The 17,135-nt window shown below is 41.6% G+C and overlaps 1 protein-coding gene across 1 annotated transcript in view; it reads left to right on the top strand.

The window, feature by feature from the left end:
* The first annotated feature begins 6,731 nt into the window (after positions 1 to 6,731).
* Positions 6,732 to 17,135, top strand: part of kptn (kaptin (actin binding protein)) — a 43,801-nt gene continuing 33,397 nt past the window's right edge. The window contains exons 1-2 of the mRNA XM_083644166.1: positions 6,732 to 6,985; positions 11,419 to 11,501. Coding sequence (XP_083500292.1) covers positions 6,784 to 6,985; positions 11,419 to 11,501 — 285 coding nt within the window. The 5' untranslated portion in view covers positions 6,732 to 6,783. The remainder of the gene's footprint in view (positions 6,986 to 11,418; positions 11,502 to 17,135) is intronic.

The raw sequence follows: 17,135 nt of genomic DNA, 5'->3' as shown, positions 1-17,135 counted from the left end.
TCCTCGTGTAAAGTGCCCCTGAAATGCTTTAACAGAAGTGGAGTATTGGCCAGAATGACATGAACATTTGGACATTTATTCAGTGGGTATCTTGCATGTTGCTTTCAGGTGCACTGTACATTTTTTTTTTTTTTGCAATTCCATCTCGGGCCACACAGGGGGCGCCTGCGGGCTGTATTTTGCCCATGTGTGCTTTAACATCATTTTCAAGTCATAGGCTAAGTCACACCCGCTTCTGGGCTCTTCGTGGAACCTAGGGAGTGAATTCCCCCATTCATCTTTCCATTGACATTTTGTAAAATCTTTATAAAACAGTTGGACAAACCAAGTGATTCAGCTACAGATGAATCACATGAAACCATAGAACATTTGACTTGGACCAAAATAAACAAACAAACAAACGTGGAGGGAAAAAATCACAATATTTTCTATATATTATATATTATATTATATATATATCAATATTTTTTTTTGGTGGGTGGAATTCACTCCCTAGCCTATGTCACATGCAGAACCCGGAAGACACTCTATATAGACAGTGTGCAGTGGGGACAGACAGAGGGTGCAACAGAGAGACAAAAGGTTGTGGGCCAGATTCAGACTCATGACACAACGAGTATGGATGCACATTCAGCCTTGCTGAGTCAGCATAAAGCCCAATATGACCTGCAGGGTTAACATGGGATGTCCCGTGGAGAAGAACCTGGCTGGCACTCTGGAGAAGAAGGCTTTGCTTTGTCAAGTGCAGCCTGGTCGCCAGAATAAAAGGTTGCCATTGTAAGTTTCTGCAATCCACGGATACGTAGGATGTCAACATTTCTGATGCAAACATACATTGCATAATCATGTTTGTAGATACGGGTATATCAACGTTATAGAGTCTGCTATTGAAATAGTGCGGTGGCCAGTAAGGACGTTGTGGTCGGGGTGAATGGAGGGCGTAAAGACTTACCTTTCACACCAGAGGGCCGCGTGTTTGCCCAGTGTGTCCAACGTCTGCATTTCAACACATTTAGCATTTTTGTTATTGCCTAACCCAAACCATAACGTTAACCAAGTTGTTTTACTTGCCTCAACTTAACCAAAGTTGTTAGTTATTTATTTTATTTGCGTTTAACATTGGAAAGGCCGTTAGGTTTTTAAATTACCCGCCATTTTGTTTAAAATTTATATTGAGATTCTATTATCTGTGATTTGCAGAAATGTAACATGTTTTGGTTCAAATGTACTGTATGTTGAGATTGTACGTATCCCTGGTTTCACAAACGTAAAATGCCCACGTTTTCTTCTGGCGATTGGGTTGTCATGTGAGACTCTGTGGGGTCCAGGGAGGATCCTCTGTGAGATGGGTTTATGGACTCATATGAAGAAGTAAAACGCTAATAGGATTGTGCAAAACACACTGTCAAGAATGCTAGCTCAAGTTTCCACATTCCAGCAAACACATACATTCTTATTTCATCTGCATCATGAACTCAACTTTTTTTAAATATATATATATTTTATTTTGCAATTTTCAAAACGTAAAAAAAAGAAGGCTCAGACAGAGAAAGAAAACCCCCCAAAACAAACATAATTCACATTCCAATACTACAGCTTGGCACTACCAGCCGCGTAAGGTACCTATGTCCCTGCAAGAGATGTGCGTGAGATCCCACGCAAAGGGTCCATGAGAAGTCAATTAGGCGAGTCATGTATCGCTATTAACCTCGTCCAAATAGGCCAGAAATGGGTCCCAGATAACCAAGAACTTCCCAAGAGAATTGGTCCTCAAGAACCGGAGCCTCTCCATACGTATAACCGAGATCATGTCCGTCAGCCACGTATGTGCTTTATCTGGACATGTAGCATAATGTGTTGTAACTGAAATTGTATTATCACTGCACACAGTATGCATTTGATTTATTTTGTGCTGAATTTTTAAATAGGTATAACTGCTCTAACTACTTTTAAACTGCAAAACAATTTAACATTCAAGTGTATTAATTCTAATTCAAATTGTGTCTACTACAGTAGGCTACTTCTGTCTGTAAGTAAATGGAGCCATATCAGCAGAGGTAATAATTAATAACTGCAAAAGAAACTGCAATAATAGAAACTCCTGAGTCAGAAGTTGCAATGTGAGGTGTGTCAGTGTGGAGGATGAGTGATCACAGTGGACAGTAATCCTGCATGGGATTAGGAGAGCTGGGGGCGGAGCGCAGTGCTCCTAGCCCAACTATTACACACACACACACACACACACACACACACACACACACACACACACACACACACACACACACACACACACACACACATACACACACACACACACACACAGACACACACACACACACACACACAGAAGCCAAAATTAAGAACTTATTGTTTATTTAAAAATGAATTTAAATGTGAAAAATATGTTATGTTTAATTTACCTAAAAGCAAGAGGTCCTTATGTGCTCAGTTACGATGTGGTATCCTGCCTTTACATATTGAAACAGGCAGATACAGAGGGACGGTGGAGGAGGATAGGATTTGTGAATATTGTGAGTTGAAGGAAGTGGAGAATGAATTTCATTTTATTTTGTACTGCCCATTGTATCATGACTTACGAGTGATACTATTTAAAAAAGTTCACTCCCCTGAGCTAAACCTGATTTTGAAGAAAGAGCCATACTTGAATTTCTTTTTGACAACATCTTCGCTTTTTCCGAATATATTTCATATGCGTGGAAGGTGCATATGCATTACAGACTACAGACAATAGCAGACTTGATAACATTATCTACAAACATGATATGCAACGTATTTTTGGTTCAGAAATGTTGATATTCTACGTATCCGTGGATTGCAGAAACGTACAATGCCAACATTTTATTCTGGAGACCAGTTGGGCATCATACTGTATAAGTGAATCGGTTTCACTCAGGCTGTTGCTCAGACTCAGGCCTCTGGGCCCACCTGGATCTGAGCAGGAGGGCTTCCTGCTACTCTAGCTTTCCACAACACACTCGGTCACTGCTGGGCTCAAACTCAGTGCCTGACAACTACACACTTGATGTGTGCGTTTTCACTGACATCTGCTGGACAAACATTAGTTACCTTATTGTGGATTCCTAAATGCACATAATGAAAAATACACATATTAATTCTTTGATATTCCTATACACAATATTTTTTATCACCTATATTATTGTCAAATTATCAGTGGTATCATTTTTTAAGTTTTGCATTTGTGACCTTGTAAAGAAATGCAGAGCAGGTCTTGGATCGGACCTCTAAAAGGCAAGCAGCCATACACCCTAGAGAGTTTACACAAAAATAATCTTTAATCACAAACATTATTAACAATTATAAAGAGAGGCAAGCTGAATCTTAAAGTGTTCTCTGTGCAACAGTGCTATAAGATTACCACAGGCGCGCGCGCACACACACACACACACACACACACACACACACACACACACACACACACACACACACACACACACACACACACACACACACACACACACACACACACACACACACACACACACACACACACACACACACACACACACACACACACACACACACACACACACACACACACACACACACACACACACACACACACACAAGTCATATAGTGGGCCAAGGCAGTGACCCACACCTAAAATCACAACACAACAGAAAACACATTAACCCCCACATATAGCATACCATATACAAATGAATACATTTAAATGAATAAATGGCCAACCCACTCCCCAAGCCATAGCAGCCATGCTCACCGGACTACAGCAGAATATGGGCCCCACTTTGTGCACCTGCAAGTCGCTGGTACCCACCGCTGAGACCACGGACGCTGGGAAGAACCACAACCCATTAACCCACCAATACAATACAACACATAGTTATATGACAGTCATCATGAAACAACATCCAAACCACAATACAAACATTAAAATACCTGCGCAGCACCGCCACTCGCATACCCTGTTCCGTGAAGCCTGTCCGCAACTAGGCTTCCGATATAATTAGTTTGCCCCACCCGACCCTACCTGTGACTTCAAAGTGCAGAAATAAGGTGAGTTTAATGCTTTTACATTACATTACGTCATTTGGCAGACGCTTTTATCCAAAGCGACTTACAATAACACACTTTTTGTCAGCAATAGAGCAATCGACTATGGAGCACAGTCTATGACAACTACAAATCCTGAAGGAACAGTGGTACGAGTTTAGTTTAGGATTTTTTTTTTTTTAATAGAAAGAGAGAGAAAGAAGTTAGATCAAGAAGGGCCCAGATGGAGCCTGAAAAGGTGAGTCTTTAGTCTTTTCCGAAAGATCGGCAGTGATTCAGCAGTCCTGACCGAAGGTGGAAGCTCGTTCCACCATTGGGGTGCCAGGGACGAGAAGAGTCAAGATCGGGATGAGCGACTTTTGAGCGCCCGTAGCGAAGGAGGGGCGAGGCGCCCTGCACTGGTGGAGGAGCGAAGGGAGCGGTGAGAGGTTTGGAACCTGACCATAGATTGCAGGTACAGGGGAGCTGACTGGTGTACTGCCCTGTAGGCCAGTACCAGTGTCTTGAATTTGATGCGAGCTTATTTGATGCGATTTGAATTTGATGCGAGCTTATTTGATGCGAGCGAATTTAATGCCCAACACAGATTGTCTAACGAAAAAAACATTGTCCATGAGAGGTCAGAGATGGGCAGTATTTTAAATACATGTATTTAAAATACACAAATACATGTATTTAAATACATGTATTTAAAATACGTATTTCAAATACATTTGTGTATTTTGTAATTTGTATTTGGCTGGACCGAGAAAAATAAGATGTAATTTGCATCAAAATAGGCTACTTTCAGACCTTGTATTTTGTGTATTTTAAATACATAAAATACTTTTATTTTTTTCTTTATGTCATTTTATTCTCAAATTGACACATTTTTACCATTGACACAGGTTTAAACTGTGGAGATTTTTTTTTTTACATGTCACTTCTACTCTACCTCTGATTGGCTTACCCTCAGAACAAACTCAACCACAAATCAGAGGCAGAGTAGGGTGGGTCTTGAGTCAGACTTCACATCACTTCTTCGTCTAAACTAGTATAAAGCCTTGTATTGGTGGAAATTCCTCCAGAGATAAATTACTAATATAAATTGATTGGATATTGCATGCGCTGGCCTATCTGCAAATGAAACGATCGATTATACAAATGGTAGGCTACAATGGTAACATTTTGGTCTCAAATGTGGAAATTCTGACCAGAATTCTTCACACACCACCCCCAAAGTCATATATAGGTTAAAAGCTGAAAAAAAGTGTTTTGGGGTTTAGTCCTGCTTTAATATCTCAAAAACTATACATCACATCGCTTATATTTTGTCATTCTGAGTGAGAGCAGAATTAGCACAAGAGTTTGATGTATAATATATGCATGTCCTGTTAAAGTTGTGTGAACTGTCGCAGTTTTTAAAATGTAAACAGAATTAGCCGCCTAGAGTCAGACACTCAAGCCTCACGCCCCTTGGGCTCCATTGCCGTTGCCACCCAGTTTACCAAAATGCTGCTCGGCTGATCCCTCGTATATGATACCGATAGAGGGCAGTAATACAGATTAGATGCAAGAAGTAGAATAGCCATGTGCTGCCTTCCTGTGTTCTTCGTAAACTTGTTCTTCCAAACAATATAAATTTAGCAACTTGGCACAAGTCTTGTTTTGGTTTAGAAATAATAAGGCACAGCATAACAAAAGCATAAATAACACGTGTTGTGTATTGTAGCGATCCTGGGTCTGTAAGGATAAAAGCAAGCACGTGGACCTTAGCTATAGCTGATGGTTAACGTGTTGGACTTGTAAGTTGGAGACTCCGGGTTCGCGAACGGCCTCGCCTGTGTTGTTACATTGGTGTCAGAAGTGGGATAGGATGGCCGCGCGGTCATCGGAAGGCAGCCCCGAATGGGATGCGTGAGGGAGCCGAAATCGTCCGCCAGTTGCTGCACCAAGCTGGTGAGGCATGGAGTACGCTGAAGCGCAGGGGCTGTGCTTCCCACAGGTGGAGGTAGTGTAGCGATCCTGGGTCTGTAAGGATAAAAGCAAGCACGTGGACTTTAGCTAAAGGGATTGTCCCTTTAGCTTGATGGTTAACGTGTTGGGCTTGTAAGTTGACTCCGGGTTCGCGAACGGCCTCGCCTGTGTTGTTACAGTATTTTGGATCAGCACAGAGTTGCTTTTTGCTGCAGTGGCATATTGAAGACTGAGGAAGAAAATACACCACTCTTCTATTTTCAGATCAACTGTATGAATCAATGCGGAAAAACAAATCGTTTACCCACCTCTGTATTTACCACTACACCCCTGATTGTGATGCATTTTTCCACAAGAAAAAGAAACTTCAACTTTCCCAGACTTTATCGTTTTGTTGGGCTGTTCGAATGGTCAGGCGATAATTCCGACTGTACTTGAATGCAACTTTAGAGCTCCTCCCAAACCCGGATGTTTTGCTGCACCTGTGACTGCCTGTGATAAGCTAACCATAATTAGCCGGAGGTAGAATGGCTTTGCCTTTAAAATAAAAGCACAAGTATCACCCCCAACTTGCCGTTATAACTCCTGTTCGTCACAGGGTGCATTATTTTTGCTATGTACAAGCGGAACTGTTGTTCGTTAGCCGGGATGGCTTGATATTGCTGTGAAGGCGTCGGGAAGCAGAGCTACTTGATCACGAGTAGCTAGCCCAGCTTGTAATTTGAGATAAAAACAGGAAAGAAAGAAAAACAGCAGGTTTAGTTTGACTCAAGATGCCCCGGGAGTCGTATCCCTTCGCGGAGGACAGCTTCAGCCGCTTCCCGTCACAGAGTAACATCTACGGGCTGTGCCAGGCCGGGGAGCAGGAGCTGCTGGCAGCCACTCTCAAAGGCAAGGTGGTGTGCTTCAGATACCAAGACCTGCAGCACAAGATCAGACCTGTGGCCAAGGAGGTGCAGTTCACCTACATACCAGGTACACTGTCTGGAAGATATGCTTTCATGAAACTGTCTCATTAAAGCAAAGACAAACAGTGACCTTGCATGCTATTTCTTAATAGTGACCCAAAGAATGTTAGTAATGTTACCACAATAATGTATTTCAGCACCATTTATATACCATTTCATATCAGTGTGTACATATTATCATATTGTCTCAAAATATTTTCTTACAAGGGTAGGCTATTCACAAGCATTAGCCTATATAAGTAACTATATCTTTAAACATAATTCCATTGTAGTAGGAACTATGTTTAAAGACACCCTAAAGTCAGGTTTTAAGATGTATATAAAATAATAATAATAATAATAATAATACCTTTATTTATATAGCGCTTTTCAAAACAAGTTACAAAGCACTTTACATACAGATTAAAAAAGGCAGAAGGCAGACAGTACATACAAATTGCATACAATTAAAGACACTAGGTAGACATTAAATATACCATGTAAACGTGTAATATTAAAAAACTAGGAGGAATAGAACAATAAAATCACAATAAGATCAATAAAAAGCAAGTCTAAAATAGTGAGTTTTTAGACGTGATTTAAAAGATGACAGTGTGGTTGCTTCTCTGATCTCCTCTGGAAGGTCATTCCATAACCGGGGAGCATGAACAGAGAAAGCCCGGTCACCTTTAGTTATGAGTCTGGATGGAGGAATGGCCAGGAGTGACCTCCCAGAGGATCTAAGGTTGCGGTTTGGCTCGTAGGGGTGCAGGAGGTCAACTAAATATTCTGGAGCCAGTCCTCTACAAGCCTTAAAAGTGATCATTAAAATTTTAAAATCAATTCTAAAACGAACTGGAAGCCAATGAAGTGATTTTAAGACCGGTGTGATATGTTCTCTCCTGTTGGACCTGGATATGAGTCTAGCTGCGGCATTTTGAATTAACTGAAGTTTATTGATGTTTTGTTGTGTGAGACAGGAGAAAAGTGAGTTGCAGTAGTCTAACCGGGATGAAATAAAAGCATGAATGACAGTTTCCAGATTTTTAGTGGATAAGAATGACCTTATTTTTGAAATTTTTCTTAATTGGAAAAAACATGATTTGACAACGGAGTTTATGTGCTGATCGAAATTGAGATGGTTGTCGAATATGATACCGAGATTTCTACAGGAGTTAGTAATGTTAGATGAGAAGGGGCCAAGATGGGAGGAGATGTGATTCTGCGATGAGTCTGGAGCTATGATGATGATCTCGGTTTTGCTTGTATTTAACTGTAGAAAATTTGATGCCATCCAGTTGTTGATCTCTGTAATGCACATATGGAGGTTATTTAGTTGATTTACATCATTAGTGTCAAAGGAGATATAAAGCTGTGTGTCATCGGCATAGAAATGGTAGCTGATATTATATTTTTTAATGATGTGACCTAGTGGAAGCATATAGACAGCGAATAATAAAGGCCCAAGGATGGATCCTTGAGGCACACCATATTTTAACATTGTTGGAGATGAATGAAAGTTGCCAATTTCCACACAGAATGACCTCGCAGACAGATAAGAATAAAACCAATCTAAAACCAAACCTGAAATGCCCACCCAATTTTTAAGACGTTCAATTAAAATACTATGATCAACTGTGTCAAAAGCAGCAGACAGGTCCAACAGGAGTAGTACAGAGTGTTGACCACGGTCAGCTGCTAAAAGAAGATCGTTTAAAACCCGAAGGAGTGCAGTTTCTGTACTATGGCCTGCCCTAAAACCTGATTGAAATTTCTCAAAGCAGTCATTACCATTCATAAAAGAGATGATCTGTTTAGCTACAATTTTTTCTAAAACCTTTGCGAGGAATGGGAGTTTTGAAATTGGCCGGAAATTATTAAGGATATTTGGATCTAGAGTGGGTTTTTTAAGGAGAGGTTGTACTACTGCCTTTTTGAAATAGTCAGGAACAAGGCCAGAGGAAAGTGAAGAATTTAATAAATCTACCAGAAATGGACTGATTGTTGGAAGTATTTCTTTGAGGAAATGAGTAGGGATGATGTCGAGGGAGCAGCTGGAGTTCTTCATGCTGGTAATGGTCTCGGTCAACTTTTCAGCTGTTAACAGGTCAAAGGAGGTTAAGGTATGGGTCGTGCTAGGAGGAGAGGGTTCAGTGACAGTCTGGACAGTAGCAGAAATGTGATCTCTGATGGTCTTAATTTTATCAGAGAAAAAGGATTTGAAATTATCACATTTGACAGTTGAGGGCTCAATGACAGCGGGGGGAGGATTTGAGGTGTGACTTACAACATTAAAAAGGGTTCTGGGGTTGGATCTATGTTTGTTAATGAGGTCACTGTAATATTTATCTCTTGCCAATTTCACATCTCTGTTAAAACTCTTCATTAAATCCCTCAGATTCTGCAGGTCCGTAGGTTGACAGGAACCCCTCCAGATTCGTTCAGCCCTGCGACATAACTGTTTTAGGGATCTTATGTCATTATTAAGCCAGGGCTGAGGAGAGGTTTTTTGTCTTCTAAGTCTCAGGGGAGCCATTGTATCCAGGATATTAGCACATAAAGAGTTAAAAATAGTAGTTGCGTCATTAATACTGAGCACAGAGTCCAAATTTATGTCAGAAGAGGCGAAGGCGTCACAGAATCTAGCAGCTGAAGTGGAGTTAAAAACACGGGAATAGGACAGGACTGTATGGTTGATTTCCTTATGGACCGAAGTATTAAAAACAAGGCACTTGTGATCAGATACCACACTTTCTTGGCATAAAACATCACTGATCACGATGCCACAGTGTAAAACCAAATCAAGAGTATGACCCTTAATATGAGTAGGCCCTGTTAAAGCACGGGAAAGGTTAAAAGTATCAACTAACTTTAAGAACTCAGTAGCCAAACTGTTATCAGGACAGCACACATGAATGTTAAAATCACCCAAAACCAGAATATTTTTGTATTTTGGCATGATAATGGAGATGAGCTCATAAAATTCATTAATAAAACCATGTGATTTTGGAGGTCTGTATACAATTAAACACAAAGTTTCAAGTGAACCTTTTAAAAGAAAGCACAAATATTCAAAGGACAAGAATATGCCCAAATCGACTACAGAACATTTAAAACAGTTTCTATAAAACACTGCCACTCCGCCGCCCTTGCCTGAAGCCCTGGGCTTGTTAAAGTATGAGTAGCCAGGAGGTGACGTTTCAATCAGTGGCACATTGTCGTCTAATGCCAACCAGGTCTCGGTAACCATAAAAAAATCCATATTGTGGGAAGTAATAAAATCATTACAGATAAAAGTTTTGTTGCCTAATGACCTTACATTAAGGAGGCTGAAATTCATGACCAGAGGAGGGGAGAGAGGTGCTGAGTTAGGCTGACATTGAATATGAGTTAAAATGCCATTATTTGCTGATCTAAGAGAAGGGGGGTTATATGGCCTATTATTTATAATTACTGGTATATGAGTACTTACAGGAGATGACCGACAGGGGGAGCAGTGGGGGTAGGATAGGGGATTGATATCTGGAGACGAGTGAGTGTGGTTGTGTCCTATCCTCCCTGCTGGTCAGTGTGCTTGCAGACAGTTAATTATGTTTTTATTTAGCAGATTTGTTCCTCTGCGGTTGGGATGGAGATTATCCCACTTGTATAGATCATTCCTAGTCCAGAAATAGTCAAAGTGGTTGTATAAATACTCTACTTTGAATAATAATTTGTCTGATATGATATGATATGATATATGATATGATAAAATCCTTAAATTACATCTACTCTTCCCTGAAATATGCAAATAATATTGTGTACACTCTTCAGTTTTTGTTGGAGGAAACATGTTTGCAGGAAACATGTTTGGTGTCTAAACAATAAGTGTGAGATGTGTGTTTTGATCTAGACAGCATCCTCTTCCAGAGAAATGTGTAATGCTCGTGTCCTGAGCTGTGCCATGCATGCTTTGAAAAAATATGACCATAACCTCATCCAAATCCATTAAATATGAACTTCACCATTTACGGACTAGCCTACTCTTGAATTTCCTTCTCATATATTACATGTACAATTAATTTTTATAGCACTTCAATCTTATCGTTCACATGGAAAGATGCCAGATTTCAGAGACCTCAGACCTTATAGAGTCAGCACCGTATGTTATAGATTAAACCTTTGAAGTGCTGCAGTTAGAAGCTGATTGCAATTAAAAAGATTAATTTAGAGATGGTCAAAATGTGTATTCAGTTAAACAGCCTATTTAGAGGCGATAAACTTCTTAAATCTTTTTGATGGTCAAAGTTATTAAAAAAAATTCTATCAAAATAGCATCACAGTTTATCTGAGTTTCTTTATCAGATTATTTTAATCCTAATAGTTCTAATCTATTAACTCCCTGACTGTGGTTATGTTGTCTTCCATAATGTATTTGATGTAGAGACATTACAAGGTGTCCATTCTGTCTTCTTCATCCAGTTGATGCAGAGATTGTATCAATTGATGCCTTCAACAAGTCTCCACCCAACAGAGGGCTGGTGGTGGGCATCACATTCATAAAGGTATTTCATAAAAAAAAAATATATATATAAATATAAAGTTAGTGGGCAATTATCGCCCATTATGTAGGCTATTTTTAGCAACTTGTTATCAGACTCGGCATGTCTGGTCAGGCTCAGGGGAAGCAACCCTGACCTGACCCGGAGTTCATGTCTGAAAGTGGCTTTAGAATGTTTTCAACCATTTGGGAACCATTTCTAACATACCTCGATGAGGTTAGGGGAGACGGGTGACTCGCTCGCCTGGCCAGTTTCTCACGGTCCCCTTATGTGGGAGTTCAGGCATAATATCTCTCACAAGCACATAAGCACCTTATGCAACTGGTAATTATGATGTATTGAATTTTGATAACGTTTTTCTTTTTCTTTTCTTTTACTGTGTTTGAGCGCGTTTGTTTTTCTGTATCCACCTTCTTTTTGAATGCCCCGCTGTAAAATAATTACGGGTACAAGGTCCGGTTTATCGTGACTTGATTTTTGCAGCTTGCCATTTCCTAAAACGGTGTTCTACTTGATTTGAAAACTCTGCAGGCAAGATGGCCGCCTATACTCCCTTGTACCCTGGCTGAATTCCTAGCCCATAAACTAACATAACTTGGCCAATAAGTATGTAACATACCAAATAAAACAAACAGTAATGTCTTTATTTGATGTAGAATGCAGAGGACATGTAACTGTTTCGTTAAACTCGCGTTCTAGGAATATTGTATTTACTGCGCTGCTCTAAAATAACGTTACTGGCGCGCCCCTCAGAGAGCCTGTTCGTCCTGGAAGCCACTCGCTTTGCGCCAGAACACAATCGATTTGGGAGTGGAACACGCCAGGATTGGCCAACGCCAATGCCCAGAACTGTCAAATCAAATCATCAACGGAGCCGCTATGGCCCGCCTCCCAGTATTTTCAGTGTATCAGAGATAGATAGAGAACATGATAAATATAGCCACGTTATAAACAACAAACTAACGCCGGTGATCCATATGGAAACAGTGTTACTCGAAATGGTTAAAAGTTATATCAATTTGGTCATTCAGTGGCGTTTTACTGCCATGTAACATAGCTAGCTAGCCGCTAACATTAGTCACAGTAGGCGATTACACACATGATGCATTGCGCTCTTAAAGGGATATTTATCGACGAGATTTTTGCCAAGCTGGACCTGATTAGTGATTTGCTCCGTTCGCCCAGACGGGTGTCAAGCTGTCAGCAACAAGGCTGGGAGGATTACACCGGAAGAAGCACCCATAGGCATCATGGCCGCTAGAAATAAGGTGGATATTGTTCTGAAAATAGTCTCACATAGTCCGACCCACCGTCGACTTCATCAAGCTTCCAGCGACGGAGGCACTGCGAGACTATTCCGGGGGGGGGGGGATATATATATATATATATATATTAGGGATGGGCATCGAATTTCGATTTTTCGAATAATCGTTGTTATTATCAAGGTCGACTTTTATTATTGAAAGTCGAAATTCGAAAAAAAAAAGTTTTTTTTTTTTTTTTTTTGGTGAGTGAAATGTTGCATTGTCTCCCCTAGTCGAATCGCTTGGTTTGAGCAAGTAAAACAATTTTTATAAGCATTTTAAGCAAGGTTTATGGAAAAATGAATGGCGGATGAAATCCCATGAAGAGGGAGAGGGGGTGACTTTGGCACCCCTTTGGCACTCAGACCTGAGCCTACTAAATATTTAATGAACCACTCATGATTGTCAAAACTGTTTTTTATTTTCAAAAATGTCAATGTCATGTAACATGTTCTTTACTTCAGTGGTGCAATGCTTGTTTGAGCTAAAAATCCACAGCAGAAGCTTTTTCTATTAATTAACTCATTGAGGGAGTTGTCCGGGCTTGTCCGTTAACTCATTCACCGCCAATGACGTCTTTGACGTGTTATCAGCAATGGCCTTCCCCGCCAAGGACGTGTTTGACGTGTTTTTGTTTTTATTGGTGCAGCGCCTGCAGCAAACACTTGCCCAGCCTGTCACACAGACACAGGTCCCTGCCTTCAAAGGGTAGCCGACAGCACGCGATCAAACACATACCGCAGCTGTTGTTTTGAAATTGAGCAAGAGGCAGAGAACGGGTAACGCTTCCTTGTGCAGACAGGAGAAACGCCGAGCTGGAGTCGCCTTCCTCTGTGCCAGCCAGGAGAAAACGGGAGAAAGTAATCAAGAGATGTGTTTGATCATCGGAGGAATGAGGAAATGATCGATCAGTTTGCGAGGGCGGTGAGGACGTGTTGAATAGCCGAGGGGAAAACGGGAACGATCATAGATATGACAGGGAGACATGGACGAGGACGGTGTACCAGAACAAATCAAAATAAACACAGGAACAGCTAGGCAGCAGCGGGCAGAAGGCACTCACAGCAGCCCGCTGTCCTTCTCAAGAGCTCTTCAGTTGGTTCATGAAATCGCTGGGCTGCTCGCCCTCCAGTGTTGCTCCTGGCCAATCCCAGCGCCACAGGGCGTGGTTATTGCTTATCCTATGTTGGGTTAGAAATCTAAAAGGGGGATCGTGTGTGTGTGTGTGTGTGTGTGTGTGTGTGTGTGTGTGTGTGTGTGTGTGTGTGTGTGTGTGTGTGTGTGTGTGTGTGTGTGTCTGTCTGTCTGTCTGTCTGTCTGTCTGTCGGTGTGTCTGTCTGTCTGTCTGTCTGTCTGTCTGTCTGCACACTCACACCGAGTAAACTGTATTGTTGAATGTAAAAAAAAAGCACTTCATGTGTGTATATATATATATATATATATATATTTTTTTTTTTTGTCATTTGTGTCCTAACGAATAATATTTACATGTCTGATGTCAATACAGTTCAAAATAAAAGAATTGAGAGTGAGTTATGCCTGAGATTGTGCCCTTTTACAAAAATGCTTTTTTCTCCCTTTTCTCTTCCCAGACAGGCTTTTTTGGTGAACATGGGGTGTATAAAAAGGGTTATAAGTAGAGTACAGAACATGCTAAAAGCTAACTTTCTTTTTGGGGGTGAAAGTAGAGACTTAGATCTTCATTTCGAGGTATTGGACATCACTGTAGTCCTAGTACAGAATTTACTGTGGGTCTTGAAAGATGACCAAACATTATGGAAATACTTGGCCTGTGCCAAAAATGCCAGTCAGATATTGGCAGTGAATGAGTTAACGAGAGTTTTAGAGTTTACGAGAGTTTGAGTGCCAGCCACTTTTGGAAGACGATGCTCCCAGTGCCAGCCCTTTCAGAGCGTTTTCAGTGATTTCTCGAGGCCCACAGAATATTGTGTGATATTACTATGTAAACACCGAACACGCCCAAAGAACGATGAGACTCTATTGTATCATCAGCAAAAAAAAGTTTATTGATATCATTTTCCGTTCTTTAGTTATCAGCCGGAGAAGCTAGGTTGTTTTCAGCAAAAACAGACGTTTCAAATTAGAAGCTGAGATAATCAGCCTTTTGTGAAATGAAGCATTTCAAGCACATCACTGACTCTGAAGCTAATATTTTCTGATGTAGTGACACCTCAAAAACAATTTCCTTCAATAAAACAGCGAAAACAAAGGAATTTTGTTTGACAAAATAATATTTTTTAGCTGCAACCAGCAGCGCTGGCCCCTGTGTGCGCAGACCCTACACTTTCTTGCAGGTCTTGATTTACTGCTGGTGGGCATCAGATATTCTAGCTTGCCAATCTGTCCATCGAGCCTGCTGTCTGGGTCTGTCTGGGTCGGTGTTGTATGCTGCCCTGCGTGCCCCACCCCCCTCTACTGCAAACCCCTCCTCCGTGGGTGTGTCTCTGGTGGCTCTGTGCTGCGTTTGCTCTGCACTGAAAACCCAGCTTTTTCACAGCGTTCCGCGTGTATTTGTCACCGGCTCCCAGCGCTTCCAGTTGAGAATAATAACAACTCCACAACTAATCATGTGGAGGGGCTATCACAGCGGACACGGAGGGGCTCAATTGTGGGAGCAGATTGGCTGCTGCAGGCACAGCTAACGTTATGCTTCATGCATATCGATGCATACCGATGCGGTTTCCGTTTCATCACGGGGCTTCTTCTGCTGTTTTTCCTCACCTTTCTCTAATCTGGAGAGCACTGTCGCCACCTAATGGGTCCGTAAAATAGGTTATACACATTCAACATGCCCCAAATTTTTTCAGGAGATGTATCAGGCTTTGATCCACGTCCCACCGTCAAAAAATGCAATTGACGACTTTAGTCGTCATTGGCACTCAACGTTACTATTTGAATTGACGACTATAGTCGTCATTGGCACTCAATGAGTTAATAAAGCCTTTGACTTAGAATCACGGGAGACAATGCAACATTTCACTCACCAAAAAAAAATATATATTTTTATTTTCGAATTTCGATTAAAAGTCGACTTTGGCCAGCGAATTTCGAATAGTGTTTTTGCTAGAAATGCCCATCCCTAATATATATATATATAAAGAAAAGCTTTCACCAGCAAACTACATTGTGTGTTTTGGACAATATTCGCCACATATTATTATTATTATAGTAAAGCACAGATTTCTTCAATAGCTTTGACCAGCAGGTTTAAAATACATGCTACAGCATGCGCTGGGACGCGTCATCAGTGATGTTAACTGGGGTCGTACTGTAAGGTGTTTCGGGTCTCTCAACATCATACACCCTCGCCCAGTAGACCCAGCCGAGGCCGATTAAGACCCCGACTCACGTCCCAGCAGCAGCCGCTCACGGATCAGCCTTCCTACTCTGTCTGCAACGTTGCCCGTGGAAGGGTTGATCACGCCCAATCCGCTGCAATAGAGTTAGTGCTACACCACAGCAGTATTGTAATGCCTTCGGTGCAAACGACATTGTGTTTTGACATAATGCAATCATGCTGTAGAAAGCTCCAGCAGTGGACTATCCCTGTAGGAAGAGAGCCATTCACCCACCACATGTAAATGGCCTGGCCTGCATTTTTATATAGCGCTTTTATCCAAAGCGCTTTACAATCAGTAGATAGTCTACATTCACCCATTCATACACCGATGGCGGCAGGCTGCCACGCAGGGTGCCTACACACCATCGGGAGCAAGGAGGCAGGGCCCGAAATTAGAGCCCGCCACCCGCCAATGGCGGGCATATTTTTGCTTTGGCGTGTTAGATTTGGCATCTGTCCGCCACGTGGCGGGTTGCAAAATAGTCGTCATGTAATATTAAAACTGTGTGTAGCCGGCCTGTGTCCACCTAGCGTATTTTTCCCACTGTTAAACGCTGGCCTGGGAGTGTGCTGCGGAGCGCTGATCCCAGCCACAATATACAAGGGAGCAGTCTGAAACGTAAGGTTAGTTTAACGTTAGTGCGTTCAGCGCAGTAGTATAACACGAGTGCTTCCTGAGGCTGTTTCATTCTCTCCCGTAGCAGTGTCAATTGCGTGACAGCCTAACGTCGGGCGAATCAATAAATTAATGAATCAATCGCTCGCACTTGTTGCCGACACTCGTATGATACAGTATATATGAGGAGATAATAGTTATGTGTGTTTTGCTGCGCAGCTGGCACGAGTGCTTTGTGAGACTGTTTCATTCTGGCTCTGCCGTCCGTATAGGCTACCAAACATGACTGGAGTGGAATGGAATGCAGTCGTCAATTTAGCGGAGGTAAGAAGCTCTTTTAACCTCTGCTAAATTGA

Source organism: Poromitra crassiceps (genome assembly GCF_964638095.1).
Source record: "Poromitra crassiceps genome assembly, chromosome: 1".
Taxonomy (NCBI): Eukaryota; Metazoa; Chordata; class Actinopteri; order Beryciformes; family Melamphaidae; genus Poromitra; species Poromitra crassiceps.
The sequence above is the reverse complement of the archived record's forward strand: the minus strand, read 5'-3'. Positions and strand labels throughout refer to the sequence as shown.